The sequence below is a fragment of the Periplaneta americana genome, chromosome 9 (assembly GCF_040183065.1).
Source record: "Periplaneta americana isolate PAMFEO1 chromosome 9, P.americana_PAMFEO1_priV1, whole genome shotgun sequence".
Lineage (NCBI taxonomy): Eukaryota > Metazoa > Arthropoda > Insecta > Blattodea > Blattidae > Periplaneta > Periplaneta americana.
In genome coordinates, this window is record NC_091125.1 from 10,105,369 (window position 1) to 10,126,913 (window position 21,545).

General features: G+C 35.1%; 1 protein-coding gene across 3 annotated transcripts in view; it reads right to left on the reverse strand.

Moving 5' to 3' along the window:
• LOC138705771 (trehalase-like) overlaps nucleotides 1–21,545 on the reverse strand; it is a 138,004-nt gene that overhangs the window by 102,439 nt on the left and 14,020 nt on the right. For all 3 annotated transcript variants that reach the window (XM_069834403.1, XM_069834402.1, XM_069834404.1), the window contains exon 2: nucleotides 8,817–8,982. In XM_069834403.1, coding sequence (XP_069690504.1) covers nucleotides 8,817–8,982 — 166 coding nt within the window. The remainder of the gene's footprint in view (nucleotides 1–8,816; nucleotides 8,983–21,545) is intronic.

A 21,545-nucleotide genomic window follows, 5' to 3' on the forward strand; every position in this document is an offset into this window, starting at 1 on the left:
TTTTTGCCATCAGGGACGACTGGTCTTCTTTCAAGGCGTTGCAAGCACTGCAAGTTAGTGATTGACGTTAATGACGGTCCTTTCTTAAAAATCCTGTGCTCTGTCCACATTTCAAGGTCATTAAATGACTGTCTTGTTTTTATTAGAGCAAAATCTGCTCTTGAGAGTCTAATACAGTTCAGGGTGCTGATTTTGATAGGAGTTGTATTCAAAAACTTGTCACATTCTGCAGAAAAGTCGAAGAAATCCTCATCCTTCATCATTATTACATTATTAGGCCTTACATCTTCTGGAACCATGGTCTTGCATCTTTTTTTTTTCTTTTCTCTATGATGCCAAATTCCCTATCACATGGCATGTAGGAATGTTCTGAAACCAGGAATTTCAAGTCCACTGAATCAAAATGTTTCTTGGCAATAATGTAAATCAGGACCATTAGAATCATCCGATTCTTATTCTGCCCTGCACAGTTATCAGCCCATATTTGTCTAGACACACTCTGATGTTGTAAAAGGAGTTACTACCTTCTCCGCGCCAACAGCTGTGCACATTCAACTTACAACATCTAGTGACTACGTTTCCAACTTCGTTTCATTACATACGGACATACTACCTTCTCTGTGCTATGGGCATGGCCATTTACTACCTTCTTAATGAAAAACCTAAAAATTCGAATTTTTGGCAGTTACGACCTTTCCCATGTCAATGCCTCAAATGCACGCGGCACGTGTCCTTGCAGATGTAAATCCCCAGTAATTAATACAGTATAATGATCCTAAAGTAGAACTTTTTTAATACTAGTTTGCTTTACAAATGCTCGCGGGTTGTTAAATATGAATAGAAATTAATGTATTATTTAATATCAGTGTTCTTGCAGATGTACATCCTCAGTAATTAATACAGTATAATGAGTCTAAAGTAGAACTTCTTTAATACTAGTTTTCTTTACAAATGCTCGCGGGTTGTTAAATATGAATAGAAATTAATGTATTATTTAATATCAGTGTTCTTGCAGATGTAAATCCTCAGTCATTAATACAGTATAATGAGCCTAAAATAGAACTTCTTTAATACTAATCTTCTTACATTTGTACACGGTTATTTAAATATGAATATAAATTGTTATGTCAATCCTTAATAATAAAATTAATACAGTCTAATGAGCCTAAAGATGAACTTCTTTAATACTAATGTTCTTATAAATGCACGCGGCTTGTTAAATATGAATAGAAATTAATGTGTTATTTAATATCAGTGTTCTTGCAGGTGTAAATCCTCAATAATTAATTGTCTAATGAGCCTAAAGTAGAGCTTCTTTAATACTAGTGTTCTTACAAATGCACACGGCTTGTTATATATGAATAGAAATTAATGTATTATTTAATATCAGTGTTCTTGCAGATGTAAATCCTCAATAATTAATACAGTCTATTGAAACTAAAGTAGAACTTGTTAGCCGCCAGCGTAGCTCAGTCGGCTGAGGCGCTTACCTGCCAATCCGGTGTTGCGCTCGGGCGTGAGTTCGATTACCATTTGGGCTGATTATCTGGTTGGGTTTTATCCGAGTTTTCCCGAATCGTAAGGCGAATGTCAGGTAACCTAAGACTAATTCTTGGCCTCATCTCGCTAAATAGCATCTTGATATCACCAATGCAATCGACGCTAACTAACTGAGAAGTTGATAGAGCGTCGTTAAATAACAAACTAAAAAAATTAGAACTTCTATAATACTAGTGTTCTTATACTGCGCAAGATCAGTCCAGCAAGATTAATCTAGTCTCTACCATCGCATCCCACCTCCCTCAAATCCATTTTAATATTATCTTCCCATCTACGTCTCGGTCTCCTCAAAGATCTTGTTTCCTTCGGCCTCCCAAACTAACACTCTATATTACAGGTGGGAAAAAAATAACGTAACGGTTATTTTGGAACCGTTCCTTGTTTGGAACTGTTCCAAAAAGTAACAGCACCTTGGAATACTACGTTCCAAAATAACAGTGTTGCTCTGAGCTAGACTAGACGGCATTTCGGAAGGCTGTTAGCTTCTATATGCGCCGTAGCATTTCTGGTATGTGGCGTCACAAGCTTGAGCAGTAGGACCAATCAGAATCAGTGTACAACAAGCACTTCCCGAGTTCGTTTGTTCCCGTGCGAGTGTTTCAATACGTTGAATAAGTAAAACTAACATTTACTGTGTGTATGTAAGGTAAATAAATGGAAGAAGAGACTGTAAAAAGACAAGTATTACACAAGCAGGCGCGAAAAATAGTGTTTAAGGTGTATAATTATTTTAAAAACGTTAACAGCAGAACGCTGCCGGCCATCTTGATGCTGGCAGCAATGTTGCCAACATGCAAGAAACGACTGCAGAAGCATGTGGTGTGGGATTGAGACTTGTGCAAAGAATATTGTTAGTGAAGGAAAGAGGGTTTGTTTGATTTCAACGGCTAAGGTCATTATTGTCTTTTGATAATTTAAATTTTCTCCTGCGCTATTTGTATTGCACGTCCTCGTGAAGTACGATGTGGCAATGTTGTACGCTGCCTTGCTCTCTCTATCTGTCTCTCTCGACGCAAACGCTAGCAGACAACCGCCTTCCGAATTGCCGTCGACTCTAGTACGAAATACTTGTGGTTACAAATACTCGTTTCACTTTGGAACTACATTATGGCAACGCCTGTTCCACAGAACGGAACATGTTTGGTACTATTGAAAGCAGTGACACCAACTTTTGAAAAACAGTGGGTGGGCTCAAACATTTGACGAGCTTTAAGTTAAATAAATCTCACAACATGACAAATTATTGGGTGGGCTCGGATCCCACGAGCCCATATAAGTTGATGGCACTGTTTAAAAGCAGAATTGGGAATCCTTTCGTCGCGTCATACTGAAATAAATGTTGAAAACCAAAGTAAAAGATAAATAGTAAAGATACGAAGATCGTCTTTAAAAAATGTACACATTATCTTGGAACTGATATTAATTGAGTATAGGATTCTATCAAATAACATAAAGCCTGTACTATAGTAACTACATTGTGAATTTTATCAAGGAAGATGAAAATATGTAGTTTATGTTTTGTTTCCAAATATTTTACTTACTTACTTACAAATGGCTTTTAAGGAACCCGAAGGTTCATTGCCGCCCTCACATAAGCCCGCCAGCAGTCCCTATCCTGTGCAAGATTAATCCAGTCTCTATCATCATACCCCACCTCCCTCAAATCCATTTTAATATTATCCTCCCATCTACGTCTCGGCCTCCCTAAAGGTCTTTTTCCCTCCGGTCTCCCAACTAACACTATATGCATTTCTGGATTCGCCCATACGTGCTACATGCCCTGCCCATCTCAAACGTCTGGATTTAATGTTCCTAATTATGTCAGGTGAAGAATACAATGCGTGCAGTTCTGTGTTGTGTAACTTTCTCTATTCTCCTGTAACTTCATCCCGCTTAGCCCCAAATATTTTCCTAAGCACCTTATTCTCAAACACCCTGAACCTATGTTCCTCTCTCAGAGTGAGAGTCCAAGTTTCACAACCATACAGAACAACTGGTAATATAACTGTTTTATAAATTCTAACTTTCAGATTTTTTGACAGCAGACTAGATGATAAAAGCTTCTCAACCGAATAATAACAGGCATTTCCCATATTTATTCTGCGTTTAATTTCCTCCCGAGTGTCATTTATATATGTTACTGTTGCTCCCAGGTATTTGAATTTTTCCACCCCTTCGAAGGATAAGTCTCCAATTTTTATATTTCCATTTCGTACAATATTCTGGTCACGAGACATAATCATATACTTTGTCCAAATATTTTACACTTTTAATTTGATTACCAATTCTAGAAATTAAACTAAAGTTTGTTGAAACATGACTGTATTAATGAAGTTCTTTTGTTTAGAAAAGTACAACGGTAAATTTTCGTATTTCATTACAATGAGATTATTTTTCTTCATGACGGTACATTATTAATATGAATTTTAGCACGGCCGAAATGATTATAGCTTTTATTTACTAATTTTTGGAGAAAATAAACACAATTGTGACCTTCAGCTAAGCAGAAGAGGAAGAATAGGTTAGGTTTTATTTAGCATTGGGATCCATTTCGATTTCGTGACCAATTTACAAATAATTTAAAATTACATTAAATTTCCTGCTTCGAACAAACCTGATCTACGAATTCAATTTAGCATTAGAAAAGATTTCATTTCCTGGAGTTCACATCTCGACTTGTTATGACATCGTACTGCATCAAATGGCATACAGGGAAATATGTGATCATTTAGCGTCCTAAAAATCACTGTTATATTGCATACTAATCGTACGTACATGTTCCTAAATACCACTGTTACATTACGTACTAGTAGTACGTGGCTCTTCCAGTGAGCTCTATGCTATGTTATGACCAGGGAACGGATTTATATGGACTAAAAATATATGAAATATGTAAATATATATGTAGTTATTTTTACCAAAATATGGAATTAAATATGGATTTTTACCAAAATATGGAATTAAATATGGACTTAAAATTATAAAAAAATGACTATGTACGTTAAATATTGGTACATTTTAATCAAACTAAACAAAAAATATAATGGACGTACCTTATCTTCCAATGTAGTTTCAACAAAACACAATTTTTATTGTCTGTTACCATAACAATAGGTTACAAACATTTCTTTCAAGTGCTGAAAAGTGAATCTTCTTCTATTGTCTCTGAGGATAGATTTATACTGACTAAAAGAGCGTTCGACGTCACAAGAAGTAACTGGTACATAATTCAATTTCACAATGTCTGCTGGGGATAAGTCCAAGTTAATCTTCACTGTTGATTCACCACTCATCACAGCAACAACCTTTTGTAGTTCTTCATATCCAGGGTTTTTTGAAAGTACAGTGTCCACCTTAGCTCTTACTGCATCTGCAACTTTACCTCTACCACGATTCAGTTGTTCCACAGTACTATTTATAATTTCAAAACTTTCAGATAGTGAAAGGTGCCTATTTTGGAGACTTTTGAGCGTTTTTATGATGCATGAAAATGTATGCTGAATGTGAGCTAAGTCATTCTTCACACTTATGTCACAGGTAACTGTTTTCGCAGTATCAATTGAGACTGCATCTTCAGAGTCCAATGCAAGGAGAACATTGTTAATAGAGTCTATATGTTCGGCATAATATTCAACTGCTTCTAGCCATGTACCCCATCTAGTTAAAATTGGCTTTGGTGGCAATGGAATTTCAGGGTACATTTCTTTCAACACGTTAACTCTACTGGGAGCTTTGAGAAATACTTTTTTCACTGATGAAATCAACAAATCTACTTTAGGGAAATTGTCTCTGACCACTTCTGCCACACGATGAAATGCATGCGCCACACAAGTAAAATGAGTCAATTTAGGATATACAACAGATAATGCTTGTCCAGCTTTGACCATATAAGGGGCAGCATCGCTAATAAAGAATAACACATTATCGTACATAATACCCTTTGGCCACAGGATACCCATAGCTTCGTTGAACAGTTTAACTATAGTTTTGTTATTGCACTTTTCTAGAACATCACAATGTAAAAGAATTCGTTCAGAATATTGTTCACTTAACAAACCGATAACTACATTACCAACAAGTCTACCTTCTTTGTCGGGAGTCTCATCAATGGAAACCCAAATTGAACTATCTTTAATTTCATCTCTTATCTTCTGTATTGTCTCATCGTAGATGGATGGAGCATACGTCTTCCTAAGTGTTGACTCATCCGGGATTGTATGTTGAGTATATTTTTCAAGGAATTCCCTGAAGACCTTATTCTTTAGTTTGTAGAGAGGAATATCAGCAGAGATGAGAGAACGGCACAGGTCGATGTTAAACTCAGATCTTACATTCGATGTTGTTGGTTGTGTTAAAAACAATTGTCTCTGCTTGGAATTTAGTTGTTTGTTGGCCTGATGTTTACTAGTTGTAATGTGTTGTTGCACCAGGAACTTTTGTGTAGATGATACTGCACACTGACACAAATTACAAAATAATATTTTATTGTCAGTTGATAAACCATCTTCTTTAAATTCTGAAATGTAACTTGTTAGTTTTGATTTTAAATTGACTGAATGACGTACTTTTGGCATATTTACCGTCTTTATAGTATGATTTACAAAACTGCACCTATGTGTACTCTGACTGGCATTTAACTGTTGAGCTGCACAACTGAAGTCTGTTAAAAATTTTAAATTAAATTAATACAGTTTTGTAACTTACTTTCCCATTGTTGATAGGACTGCTAATTTTCAAATAACTCTGATGTTAAAGGGATTACTGAACATGTGTTTAAATCTCTATTGTTGAAATGTATTTTTAAAAGTTAATGGAATTTTGTTTTGTTTTATTGTTAAACCTAATATAATATGGACTGTTTTATATGAAATATGGAAAATATATGGAAATTAACGAAAATATGTACTAAACTCTAAAATATGGAAAAATATGGAAAATAAAAGTAGGATTTTTCAACCCTACACATTGTGAAACATAAAGATAATGCAAAATATAAATTATATTAGCTTTATAAGTAAATATGTATTTACATATAAATCCTTTCCCTGGTTATGACTATAAAATAACGTAACGGCTTGTTCCAAAACACCGCTGTTACATTACATACTAGTAGTACTGTATCTGTTATACAAAATACTTGCTGTTACAATATACGCGATGTTATGGAACACGGCCGACTTGATGCTACCTTCGCTTTTAAAGGAGAAACGGCCGTGTATGGAACTACATTATGACAACCGAATGTAAAAATTAATTTCTGATCCTACAGAATTTAGTCGACCTGGTTGGCAAGTTGGTATAGCGCTGACCTTCTATGCCCAAGGTTGCGGGTTCGAACCCGGGCCAAGTCGATGGCATTTAAGTGTGCTTAAATGCGACAGGCTCATGTCAGTAGATTTACTGGCATGTAAAAGAACTCCTGCGGGACAAAATTCCGGCACATCCGGCGACGCTGATATAACCTCTGCAGTTGCGAGCGTCGTTAAATAAACCATAACATTCCTACAGAATTTATCTGTTATGGTAACAATATGGAGACAGGCCACAAAGGGAAAAACACTGGAGGAGAGGGATTCGATCCGGTGCTGTGGAGCGAACTTCGGCATAGGCTATATAATATATGGTGGTAGTTATTTTGGAACTGTTATTTGCAACCTAGTATTTTCATGGAACTGGAACAGTTGGAACTGTTACGAGAAAATAACTTTTCCCATCTCTACTCTATATGCATTTCTGGATTCGCCAATACGTGCTACATGTCCTGCACATCTCAAACGTCTGGATTTAATTTTGATAATTATGTCAGATGAAGAATACAATGCGTGCAGTTCTACGTTGTGCAACTTTCTCCATTCTCCCGTAACTTCATCCCCAAATATTTTCCTAAGGATTTTATTCTCAAAGACCCTTAATCTCTGCTCTTCTCTTAAAGTGAGAGTCCAAGTTTCACAACCATACAGAACAACTGGTAATATAAATTCTAACTTTCATGTTTTTTGAGAGCAGACTGGATGACCCGAACAATAACACACATTTTCCATACTTATTCTAAGTTTAATTTCCTCCCGAGTGTCATTTACTTGTTACTGTTGCTCCAAGATATTTGAATTTCTTGCACCTCTTCAAAGGATAAATTTGCAATTTTCATATTTCCATTTCGTACTATGTCTTGGTCACGAGACATAATCATATTCTTTGTCTTTTCAGGATTTATTTCTAAACATATCTCATTACTTGCTTCAAGTAAAATTCCCGAGTTTTCTTAATAGTTCGTGGATTTTGACCTTACTTATTCACGTCATCCGCATAGACAAGCAGCTGATGAAACCCGTTCAACTCCAAACCCTGTCTGTTATCTAGACTTTCCTAATGATATATTCTAGAGCAAAGTTAAAAGTGAAGGTGATAGTGCATCTCCTTGCTTTAGCCCGCAGTGAATTGGAAAAGCATCAGATAGAAACTGGCCTATACGGACTCTGCTGTACGTTTCACTCAGACACATTTTTATATGTTATGCAGTTTGTTAAAATGCTTTTCACGCGACTTCATCTTCATACGTCTTATCTTCTTCTTGGCTATAATATTTTATCTGGGCGAATGTATTATTTAACTTACCATCACTAACAGCGGCAGAGTCTTAACATTACAACTAGGCAACGTTTCTTAAGTGCGAATGGATCGTGTTGTTCTGGACGGCTAAAAGACGCGACATCCATGAACTAAATAGCTTGAAAAGGGATATGTCGCACTAACGAAAACAGTAACCGTGGATTATATAAAAAAAAAAATGTTACGGTATCCGAAACGGGTATTTTGATTAGGATGAAAAGCTTCTACTGTTCTACTGTGACATATTTTGAGCAAAGAGACAGCATTTTTGTGATACTCGAAAAGGACACATACTGAGGAGAAGTCGCTATGTAGATAGAGAGGTGTCGTGAACCAATCACGTTTGTTAAGTACTGGGTGATACAAACTGCCTTGTTTATGTGAGGTTTCTTTCTATAGCTGAACGGATTTTAGTGTGAATGCCGCATACAAAAACGGAGAGAAAGAAACTAACCATTGGCGGGAAGAGCAGGCAAGAATCTGAATTGGATTGGCTCCCCAATTGAGAGTAAACCAAGAGGAGTAGAATTCCTCTTGGAGTAAACGAACCAGCACTGTAACACATATTACAGAGGCCCTTGCCCTTATGGAGTTTCATGGGCTGTTATTATTATTCTAATGCCGTTCTATGAATATTGCGTACATACCTGATCTTTGTTTGGCATTCCTTCCGTATTTTTCATAAGAGTTTCGAATTTGTTCAAGGTTTCTTCCGGATTTCCTTTTTGCTTTAAGTCTACGAACGTCTTGGAATCATTGTAGAGTTCAGCAAGTTGTACTGTTTTGAGCAAATCGCCATAGCAGTAGATAGGACTGAAAGGATACAAGTTATTCAATTTATTATATACTGACATTAACTTACATAGCCTATTGCTGCTAAAGTGTAAAAGATCGAAATAAAGGAGTGTCATGCTAATAACGTATTTTCTCACACATATTAAGCAGGGATTGAAATAAACTCTATTTTAAATAAGGACGTGTTAAATTTTCAAGATAAGATATATTACATATTATTCTTTGCGTAAAATACCTATAACATTAGGTAACAAACAATGTTTATGTTGCTTTCTTAGCCATAGTGAATAAAATTATTGTGCTGAACACGAATATAGGCCTACCATACACAAATGTAGATGATTTTCTTTATTTTTTAATTGTGAATCTATTTCAAATTAACTCTTTTATGGCATTCTTAGTATTTCAGAATTATTAGCAATAGATGGCAGTCAAATATAGGTATAGTATCTTTAGTAGACAACTAGAAGGATTCAATATATTGACATCATTCACAAACCATCGATAAGTTTTATAATATTGTATCGATATTTTTCACATAATGTCTTCTTTTTTTTGTGAATTCAATTGAGGTCTTGTGGTTTGATACTGTTGTTTGTGAACCAGTAGCGGCCGGTGAGCGAAATCCTCGGTGAGGCCAGATGCAATTAGTTTAAGTGCCTCCGATAGAAAATGTTTATTTATGATATTAATTATTATTGTTATTACATTATTAATATCATTATTACTCTATTATTATTGTTATTATTATTATTATTATTATTATTATTATTATTATTGTTAGTTTAATATTATTACTAGTAATGAAAAATAATAATTTCACTCACCAAATAAGCTGTTATGCTGCGAATTTCAGTGATTGTTTCAGTGTGATGCAACCCATATTGTGTGTTGAAATTTCCCTTTCTTTCTTTTCTTTTTATTTTTTTCCTTTGACAGCAATAAACAAGGCCAACAGAGAAGTTTATTTTGCACCACATTACCACTTAACCATTTATATTGCTCATACCAGGATGCAATAGAAACTCGCGTTTTAAGATTATCTGTCAGAAAAATTGTCAGCGATGTCGTAGGTATCTCGGTAGGCTCTCTCCTTATTTAAAACTTCCTTTCTTTCAATATTATTTCTTCTCGAAAAAGGACACTCTAACAATGAATTAACTACACTAGCATTATTTCTCGCATTTGTTTCTGTTTATATTTTCCCGAAATACATAACACCATTGGCCCAGATTCACTACTGTACTACGAAGTGCAATAGTACAACCCCCTCGCTTAAGTCATAAACTAACACAAGAGGAGAGAATAGTGTGGGTCTCTGCCTGCCAAAGAGCTGGAATTTTTGTTATTTATGGCCTATCTAGGAAGACAAGTCACCCTATTCCCACCCCACTCTATCCTTGAGGCCGGCCCATGGATGGGAGAAGTGAAACCTGACCAGGCCAGACGAATTGTGCCTCAGTTACGTTTTAAGTGCAACCTAAAAAGCACGCGAAGACACACGAAATGCAAAAGCAGACCCGGCACGAGCGACCCTGGCCTCAGGAACAAATTTTACTGCAAAACAGGTCTATATACATTACAAACCAGACCCGGCACGAGCGATCCTGGCCTCAGGAACAAATTTTACTGCAAAACAGATCTATCTACATCACAAAGTTTTCAAATGCTTCTACAGCGATATATGTTTCATTCAAATAACTAATACATTACATAAAAACACAACATTTGATTTCAGTTAAGCCAAGCCTGGCCTCACTTGTCTCAGTCAATCAACTGCCACTGTTGTGAACTCAATTGAAGTCTGGTGGCTTAATACTGTTGCATGTTGTGTTTTTAAATAAAACAAATTCTGTATCAGGACATTTTATACTGCCACCTGGCTCATTTTGTTGTGTTTGCAGATGTTGTAGACAAAGTTATAGATAAAATCAAGTGACGACAGTGACTTCAGCATTAGTGACGAGAGCATTCCAAATGAATCATATTTCCTTAATCAAGATAAAATATATGACCTTACAAGGGAGTTGCAGCTAATTACATCAAACGACTGAACTTCTCGGTACCCAAAGAAGTGGAAATTGCTTGTTAAGTCGCAAAAACTAACAAGATACAAGAGAATGCATAAGCAGTTTGCATGCTTCTGCCATATAAACGGGAATTTGTGTTACTGCTGTGATATCAATGATCTCTTTGATTGTAACAGATTCATTATTAGCCATACAAGTGGCGTATTTTTATAGAGAGCTGAACTATAAGTCCAAAATTGTCTTCTTGCATAATTGTAGTATAGTCTTTCGCTCAACAGATGTCGGTACTTTCATCACGATAGCGAGAAAACAAAATGGCTGGAGCACGCTTGACGTTCGAGCACCGAAAATGCATTCTGAAGAGGTTTATGAGGTTTGATAATGCTGTTGAAGTGCAGCGTCAGAAGAGGCGGGAGTACGAAACAGAACCTCCAACCCGCCTAACAATTAAACGCATTATTGACAAGTTTGAGGCGTATGGAACGATTTGTGATATTCATAAAGGAAGATCGGGAAGACTGCGTACAGCTACAAGTCCTGCTTTGTCGGCTCTCGTGTTGGTAAGGTTTGTTACTTCTCCATAGTAGTCTGCTACATAAAGTGGGGATTAGCAGTACAAGTGCACAACGAATTCTGAAAGCTGCTAAGTGCCCACGATTACTGCACGCGATTAATGATGACGATCCTGATCGTCGAATACAATTTTGCGAATGGTATCAGCGAATGGTAACTGAAGACGTACAATTTGTGACGAAGGTAGTGTGGTCTGATGAGGCCCAGTTTAAACTTAATGCAATAGTGAATCGGCATAAATGTGTCTACTGGGCTTCGGAAAATCCTAATGTTCATGTGGATAAGGCGGTCAATCTACCAGAGGTTCATGTGTAGTGTGGACTTTCATCTAGGGGCTCAGTAGGATCCTTTTTCTTTGATGGTACTGTCACTGGAGAAATGTACCTCGAAATGTTACGCACATCAATTTTGCCAGGTGTACGTGCGGTTTACGGGGCTGGTGATGAGGTCTTCTATCAACAGGACGTGGCGCCACCACACTACTACCTAGCCATACGAGCTTTCCTGGATGACAATCTGCAGGGACTTTGAATTGGACGAAAAGGGCCCATTGAGTTCCCCCCACGGTCGCCAGATCTAACCCCTATGGATTTTTACTTGTGGGGAACTGTGAAAGATCAAGTCTATCGACGTAAGCCGCGCACACTGGAGGACCTTCGCCAGGAGATTACACCGGCATGTGCAGCGATCTCCATTGAAACATTGACCGACGTAGCTGGGCAATCGTTCATCATTGCGTTATGTGTCTAGCCGCCAATGGCGAACATTTTGAACATCTAAAGTAACCATGTGTTTAACTGAAGACAATACTACATATGTGATCAGTATTTAAATGTAAAACAAACACATAATAAATAGTTTTCGTTCCTTAAAGATTATATATATATATTTTTTTTTTTTTGCGGACTCTGTATTTTAATTGCTATAAAATTATGCTTTACGTTTGAAAAATCGTTTATAGTACCTCGTACTTGATCACGTATCATTTGTCGTGTTTTGATTATTGATACTTAAGGAAAGGATAATTATATTACTTTACTGGTAGCAGATATGAAAATACTCGAAATCTGAAGAGTACCGATCATATTCTTCGCTGTTTGGCAGCAGTTTACAGGGTTATTCTTACACTCTTCTATTTCTATAGATATAGTTAGTAGAAACAGGAATTGACGATGGATGCCGTAGATAATTTTTGCTACTTCCCACACTTAAAAAATGGCATAATTCCGCGTGTGTGTAATCCCCGATAAAATGTGAAGAATAATAAGAACTCATTGTTATTACACTTATTATTATTATTATTATTATTATTATTATTATTATTATTATTTATTTATTTATTAATTTACTAGCAAAAAGCACCCGACGTTGCACGGGGTTTCCTTTCTGCTTCTGTTTTTAATTAAATTGCTTATTACATTTTCGGAAATCTCGGAAACCTAACTATAGACAACCAAAACGAATTGTCTTTGCTAAGCTAAGATTAATCTTTACTTAACGTCATTTACATGAATTGATGAACTCCTTACCGAAATGCCTGCCAGCGTTAACTCAATTTAAAACAGTTGTAAATCAGGCACCGAAAAGAAAACATGTCATCATGTGCCTGACGTTCAAGGTTTTTTTATTTATATATTTATTTATTTTTATTTATTTATTTATTCTGGGTAGTTAAGGCCATTAGGTCTTCTCTTCCACACCGCCAGAAATACAAATAAAATAATAGAAAAATCAAACTATGAACGAAGTAAAACCCAACGAAAATATGATTCCTTTTCCTCTTTCTGATCAATTTCAGCATCGAATCAATATGTACATATATAATTTAATTTATATTGGAAGATTTTTTACCCCTTGACCACTGTACATCCACTCATATCATACGCAGTTTTTTTTAAATATGACTTGCAAAACTATATCTCACAAATTCGGAACATATTAGATTAATTCTTATTTTATACACGGAATACAGATACAATATAAACTTGCAATAAGTCATTTTTTTGACAAAGACTAATATTCTGAGAGACGTATAGGCTTAACGGTATTTTAGAAATTAAGAGATTGTTATTTCCACAACGCATAACATACTACATTTGCAACGTGATTATAAAGATAGAACTTCGCAGTAACATATTTTCGGACGTGAACAACAATATTTTGAGAGACGTATATTTTTGAATTAATTCAATGCTATTTTCAGTCAGCTTACGTACATTCACGTACTACATTAGCAACATGACAGAAGTAACATTGAATTGCTTTTTGATATGTGTAAAATATATATTTTTTTCCACTCCTTTGTATAAAATGTAGTCGAGGATGTTAAAAACACGCAGTTTTCAAGTCAATGTCTGTTGAGGTACTGTCCTTGAGCTTCATTTTACTATGGTCATTACAAATGCTAGTCGCACTGAAATTGCAATTGCATTAAATAGAATGGGTATCATAGCAATACGTGAGATAAAAACATCTTCTTCTTTAGTTTTCCCAGTTAATATTGCGACTTCTATTACGTTTCGTCTGAGTTCTTCACACCAATTCATGTTGGTGCATAATTTTGGTGGGTTAATATTTCGTAATAGTACTTCTGGTTATTCAATATTAAGTAAATTATGTGGTAGCAATCCTTGTAGTTTGAAAGAATCCTAGAATTCAGTTGGATAAAACACAACCTGCTCACTATCTACAACTGCATCGAGAAATTCATAATACGGTCCTGGACTGCGTAAAGATATTTATTGTGCGAATTGTCTAGTTTTAGCCTTCATGATATGTACCAACAATGTCATAATTTCCATGGCCTCGTGAAAGTCGAAGTTGAATATAAATGACAATAATAAAAAACAATTGACTATAGAAGACAGCATTTTAATATTACACATGAATGTTTGATCGTATTTATTTCTATTCTTTAATTAATTTAACGTCACTTGTTACAATTTTAATATACCCTATGTTTTTCTCCTGGTTATGAAGGTTAAATGTGCAAACTTTGGTACATATCGGTCAAATCGTGTAGATTTGTATTGAGAAATTACAAACCCACATTCACTTTTATGTATAAAGATTTCAGTATAATTATTGTATGGTAACTTTGTTTGAGAAATCATAAATAAAATACTGTCGTGTTGGCGTGCCTGGTGAAAACCCAGGAAGGAGAAATAAAGAGGATCGTATGGTTCAAGGTTTTTGATTGCCTCTAACAATAGTACTTATAACACAAGCCATCATGAACATAACAATTTAATAAACCACAAACAAGTAGAGAGAAAGAAGCTACAAATATTATACAAATTAAGAACTGTGAAAACTTAAGAAAACCCCCAAGCAGGAAGTGGGGGCAATAAAAGAATTTTAAATACTAAAGTCTGATAACTGCGTAAATTGCCGAGAGAGGGAAGACTCATAACTAACATGGAATGAGAAGTGAAAATATGGTACTATACACTACGAGTGATAAAATCCCCCACATAAAGTACAGCTCTCCATGACACATGGGCTCTGAGAAATCCCATAAAGTTCAACACTCCAACCTTTAGCTGATTGCCGGTGCAGGTCCGTGTAGAATACCTCGTCACCGACTCAGAAACTATCACCATTAATACCACGATAGACTCGAAGAAACTTCACTGTCATCCAGAGAATGTAGGCGATCCCACTCTGTGTAGAATATGATAATTAACAGAGCTGGCCAATGCTCTGTTAGAGATGAAGCAGACCGCTACCGGGTCTATGTAACTGCAATATGAAAACGATGTTCTATCGTGATGCTTCCCACGCATAACCAGAGTCGTTCCGATTCAACCAGGCGGGTCGACTCAATCCCGGCGTTGGCGAAGTACAAACAACCGACGAATCCTCCCGTGGAGGTTGGAAACTAGACGTCCTCTCTCTGCCTCGCTTCGAACCCGAGTCCCGTCTCACGAGGCCGCTCCTAGCTCTTCCAGCAGACAACCGCCCCAATCCCTTGTTCCTCCAATCAGAGGAGGCGAAAATGGGGGTGCGTTCACAACAAAAAAAGGAACAATGTAGCCAACACTATCACATAAAAATCCCCCGCAGCATAAACTACACCACAATACTACGGATATATTATTTTTGTAGTAAAACTCCCTTTATGGCGGGTTAAAATAAAAATAACGTATCTAAACTAATGTAATTAAATTATCAAAATAATAGAAAAAAGAGAGGTCTTGAGCTCAGGTTCGAACTTGGGTTCCCATACATCAAAGTCATTCATATTACCACAACGCTACAGAGAGCTACGATTTAAGTGCTTGAATTTAAGTATTATGAATTATTATTAATGTTTCACATTTGCTGTCTATTATGTTTGATTTTGAATCTATAAAAACTAAACAAATATGTGTTTTATGTCATTTTGTATTGTATATTATTGCCCATGACACATTCAATCAAGAAATTTTCCCTCATTTTTGTAATATTAATTTAATTTTATTTTATTTCATATTTCAATATTAATATGGCCGCTTTTACAACGAAAGAAGACATGATTGGATGACGTCAATAAAAGACAGTTGACTGTAGAATAGGAGGCCATTTTAATATCATACAATATGCTTTATTTCTTTCTAATTTTTATTGTTTTCAATAATTTAACGTCCATCTATCCAATTTTAATGTAGCCTATGTTCTTCTCCGGGTTATGAAGGTTAAATGTGCAAACTTTGGCAAATATCGGTGAAAGCGTGTAGATTTGTATTGAGTACATACATACATACATACCTACATACATACATACATACCTACATACATACATACACACATAGCCACATTGACTTTTATATATAAGATATTTGCAGAGCTTCTGAAATACTGTATGACACAAAAGTCAATTAACAAATGGGAAACAATACTAATTGTAAAACTGAAATAATAAATATTGTACAAAGTAATATAATGACGTGTTCCCTCCAAGATGTTCGTAATCTGTTGGTTTCATTTGTACTGTTGGTTTGGCGGTACGTATTCCCATTATGTACCGCTGAAATTCTCCACCTGATGGAAGTAGGCCATGGTACGATAAACAACAATACTACAGTTCGTCTGTGTTTTTTTTTCTTTTACTATTTGCGTTATTATTTCGAGTTGAGTAAAAGTTGAAGAAGAGAACATTATTGTTTATTGTTTTCAGTTTTGATACTTATACCGTAATCACTGAAAGTTGAAGAGATCATGTTGACTCCTGAACAACGAGTGGCGCTAGTACTGCTCTGTGGGGAGAATCACAGGACAAGAGAAGCTGCAGACGAGTTTCATCGTCGTCATCCTGAAATTCCTAAACTATCTTACCAAAATGTAGCAGAATTATGGATTTCGTATTATGTGTAAAGTTGCCAAAGTTTTGTAAGGACAAGAAGACATTAGTGAAATTGAGAGTTTGTGTGTCAGTGGCATTCCTTTGATTAAATTTGCAAGACTAACTTCTTGTGACGTTGAACGGTCCTTCTCACTGTATCGTGCATCGATTTGTGATGGGAAACTTGTGAAAGTCTTCATTGTTCGCTGCAATAGCAGCTATTTGAACCCATCACTGTCTCAACATGATTGGTAAGTGATTTTTTATAATACATACTAAAATTTTGTAATATTGAAACAAAATATTTTTACAATTTTCATAAGTACATATTTTCCATATTTTTGCTCCCTAAGTTACTACCTAAGACAATATTCTCAAGTTCTATAGCACATAAAAATACGTTCCCTAGTTATTACAAAAATGATTTGAGATTAAGACGTCAAAAGAAAATAAAAGAATTGAAAATACTAAACAGATACGAAGATGGAGAAGGAGCAGATTAATATGAAATGAAAAACTCCTCTTAAATCTCTAATTTACAAGTACTCAGAATCACAAAATACAGTACTGTGTGAAACATACTTGATGCGAGACGAACAATGGTATTTAATCTATGGTACGCATATCCCTAGGGGTACGTGGAGTTGTTTCAAGGGGTACGCATCCCACTGTTTACGTGTGTAAAAATGCTGACATTTATTTTTTTTCTACTTGTTGATAATTATTGCATTATACACTAGTTTCTTTTGTAATATCGACTCTTGTTTTTTCTTGCTTGATTATCATTTTACGTAAATCATTCCTATTATTTTTGCATCAAAAATTACCGTACTGTAGAATAATAATAGTAATAATTTATTTTATTTATTTATTTACTATTTTTATTGTGCTGTACAACAGCCAGAGACCAATAACAGTTCAGCACAAAGCATACAAAAATTATTATTATTACACATAAATACAATTACAATTAATGACAATAATGATAATGAATGGATAAATAATGGATGACTTTAAAATACATAACTAAGAATACCATGAGATAAATAGTGATGATACAATGATAATTGAGTATAATGCCTAAAAGAATACATAAATGATAAATCATTGTCAAGAGCAAACTAAGTCTATATATTGAAGGGATCGAATTCGCAGCCATGCATGTTGGCATTTTTAATAGATCTGGAGACTGGTGAAAGAAATTTCGAATTTCTAATATAGAAACGTTTGTGGGCCCTCATATCTTTTGTTGGAATACCTAAGGTAATATTGTTTAAGAAAGAGTCACAGGATATATCACTTTTGAGGACTTTACAAAAGAACAGATAATCTAGCTCATGGCGTCTGTCATATAGGATTTGACAATTAAAATATTCTCATTTTCTCTCATAACTATACCCGGAATTAATAGGCAGAAATCATATGAACATAAAGATATAAATTTTCTTTGTATATTTTCTAATTTAGCCGAATCTGTAGTTGTAATTGAGTTCCAAGCTACAGATCCATATTCGAGTTTCGATCGCACCAATGTACTGTATAGTAAAGCATTAAAATAGAATCGGGCTTGGAAAAAGATAAAGTTATTGAACGTATTATTCCTAACATTCTGATTGCGTGATTGTAAATGTAATCAACGTGACTATGAAAATACAATTTACTGTCAATGAATATTCCCAAATCTTTTATGCAATCCGTTCTGTTAATTAGAACATTATTTAGATAATAATTAAATTTCAGTGAATAAGTTTTTCTAGAAAACGTTATTACATTAGTTTTGGTTACGTTAATTTTCATACAATTATCTTCCGACCATTTAGTAAATGATTGACAGTCAGTGCAACTTTTGATTGTACGAAATTTTTTTTAACGTCCGCAAATAATAGACAGTCAGCAGTTATTCTTTTACATATATCGTCTATGAAAATAATAACTAGTAGAGGTCCTAAAGTAGATCCCTGCGGGACTCCACAATTTATATTATAAGAATAAGAATGTATATTAAACAGTCTTACACATGAAACTCTATTACTTGATTAATTTTCGAACCAGTTTACATAGCTTACAGAGAAGCCAAAATTTCCTAACTCTTGAAGAAGGATATAGTTCGGAACTACATCAAAAGCTTTACTGAAATTGGAATATATTGAATGAGTTTGTCCCTTTGTTTCATATATACAATATGATTTAGATATATGGCCAGGTTAGTGACAGTGGATTTACTTTCAGTAAATCCATGTTGAGAAGAATTGAGCGTGTTTTTCACATAAAAGGATATATGTCTGTGTATAATGGTTTCAAAAATTTTAGAAAAGTTATTTAGGATTGAGATAGGTCTGTAGTTTCTGACATCATTTCTTTTTCCATTTTTAAATATAGAAATAATTGCAGCTTGTTTCCATAGTGAGGAAAATTTACCATTTTTCAAACTAAAATTAAATATGTGGGGTAAAAGAGGAATAAATATATCAGAGCATCCTTTACTTATAAAATATGGAATACCGTCAGTGTCAATTGTTTTAGTTGGTTTCAGTTTTTTAATTGGTTTACGAACATCATCATGTGTTACTTTAGGCGTAGGTAATGAGTCTGTTATATACATAATAATGTTTTCATATGTATGGCTGTGTTTAGTCTGAACAGATTTTTTCAGCGAAAGCATTGACAATGTCTAATTGAACTGTGATAATAATAATAATAATAATAATAATAATAATAATAATAACAATAATAATAATAATAATAATAATAATAATAATTTATATTTAGTACAACATCAATAATAGTTTTTTTTGTTAATATTTGTATAATTTTATTACAATGCAATTTGGAGGTACAAATATATTTTGGGGATATGCTAGCAAAAAAAAAAATGAATACCACTGCTCTAGAAGATACTAACTGATCCCCACCACTACGTTCTGCACTGTTCCGATAAGTGTTCTGTGATGCAAGGTTCTTTCTATCTTGCATACTTATAAATGTAAATTGTAGGGGAGTTAGGCCTAAAATGACATACTTGGGTAAAATGACATACTATGTGTTTTGTGAAAACACTGTAAGCTGAGTTTGAATTTGCAGCTCTATAGTGCACAGAAGCTGGAAATAGTGGTTACATCCAAGTTTTAGCAAGCGAAGACGCTTTTTGGTGAAGCAGGTGCAACTAAAGGAAAAACGTGCAAGACGATATAATAGTGTTGAGGTATGTTATGTATTTTTTGTCCTTTTAAGCTTCAGATATAAGTGAAATAATGTTCATGACTGAAAACATGAATATTTCCCTCTATAAAAACCATTACAATATCCAAATTCATAAAGAGGTTAGGTCGTACTAACACTACTTCTTATTCTTCTTCATTCCGGGTAAAATGACATACCACCTACTTGGCTAAAATGACATACTATGTCATTTACAATGGCAGATTAGTGATTACTTCTGTGAAATTATGTAATATATAGTGGGATCTCTCTCATTGCTCGACTGAATTTTTCGTAAAGCTAACTGATTTTAAAATAGGTGAGATGGGGATTTCTTTAAAATATATATCACACTAAAGTTTCTAAAATATATTTTCAATATTTATATGCACTGAATTTTGTTACTCTGATTTATCCTCTTATGAATGAGCTAGGCTTGGCGAGTCTGAAGTTTACTTGCACCTACTTCACCAAAAAGCGCTTTTGTGGAAACATTGTAAGATGAGTTTGGATTTACAGCTCTATAGTGCACAGAAGTTGGCAACAGTGATTACACGTCCCTCGTCACTGCACCCACCGACTCCAGCCACTTGATGTCTCTTTCTTCGGGCCTTTGAAAACATATGATCAGGCCGTTACAAAGTGGCTGAGGAACCATCCTGGATGGGTGATAACACAGTTTCAAATTGCGGACTTATTTTCTGGAGTCTATGGAAAAGCTGCAACCATCACCAATGCATTGGGTGGATTTTCTTCAACAAGAATTTCTCCAATCAATTCGGACATATTTCCTGATCACTTATTTAGTCCTGCAGCGCCCACAGACAGAACTCTAACGAATGCAGTTTCTACAGACGGGCCAAAGGGTGCATCACAGAAGAGCAGTTCAACAGAATGGAATGCAAAAGAACATATGATAGAGCCATCACCAACAACTGCTTCAGCAGCGGAAACGTCACAAACGAGGCCTTCACCTCATGTGACACAGGAAGAGATCTCCCCGATTCCCTCTGGCACTAGATCTGTGGCGAGAAGAAAGAGAACACATGAAGGGTCCCAAATCGAGCATCTCTTTTAATGACCAATTAAAATTAAAGGAAGCTGAAAGAAGAGCTGTAGAAGAAAGTGTTCAGCAAACAGAGGAAAAACACATCTTAAGTTTGATCTAAGCAATGGGGACCAAGATGAAGAGAGTGACTTCGATGGTGATGTTGAGAACGATGCACGTTGTTTGTACTGCAATGAATTTTACAGCCGATATAAACCAGAAGAAACATGACTACAGTGCAAGATACGTTTCTCATGGGTACACAATGAATGTGCAAGTGTATCTAAGAGAACATTTTTTTTTTTTGAACTATGTAAAAATTAACTTAACTGTGTCATTTTACCCTAGTAACTTGGATAAAATGACATAGTTTGTCTATTTTCAAATATACCTTTCAGTTAAAGATTGT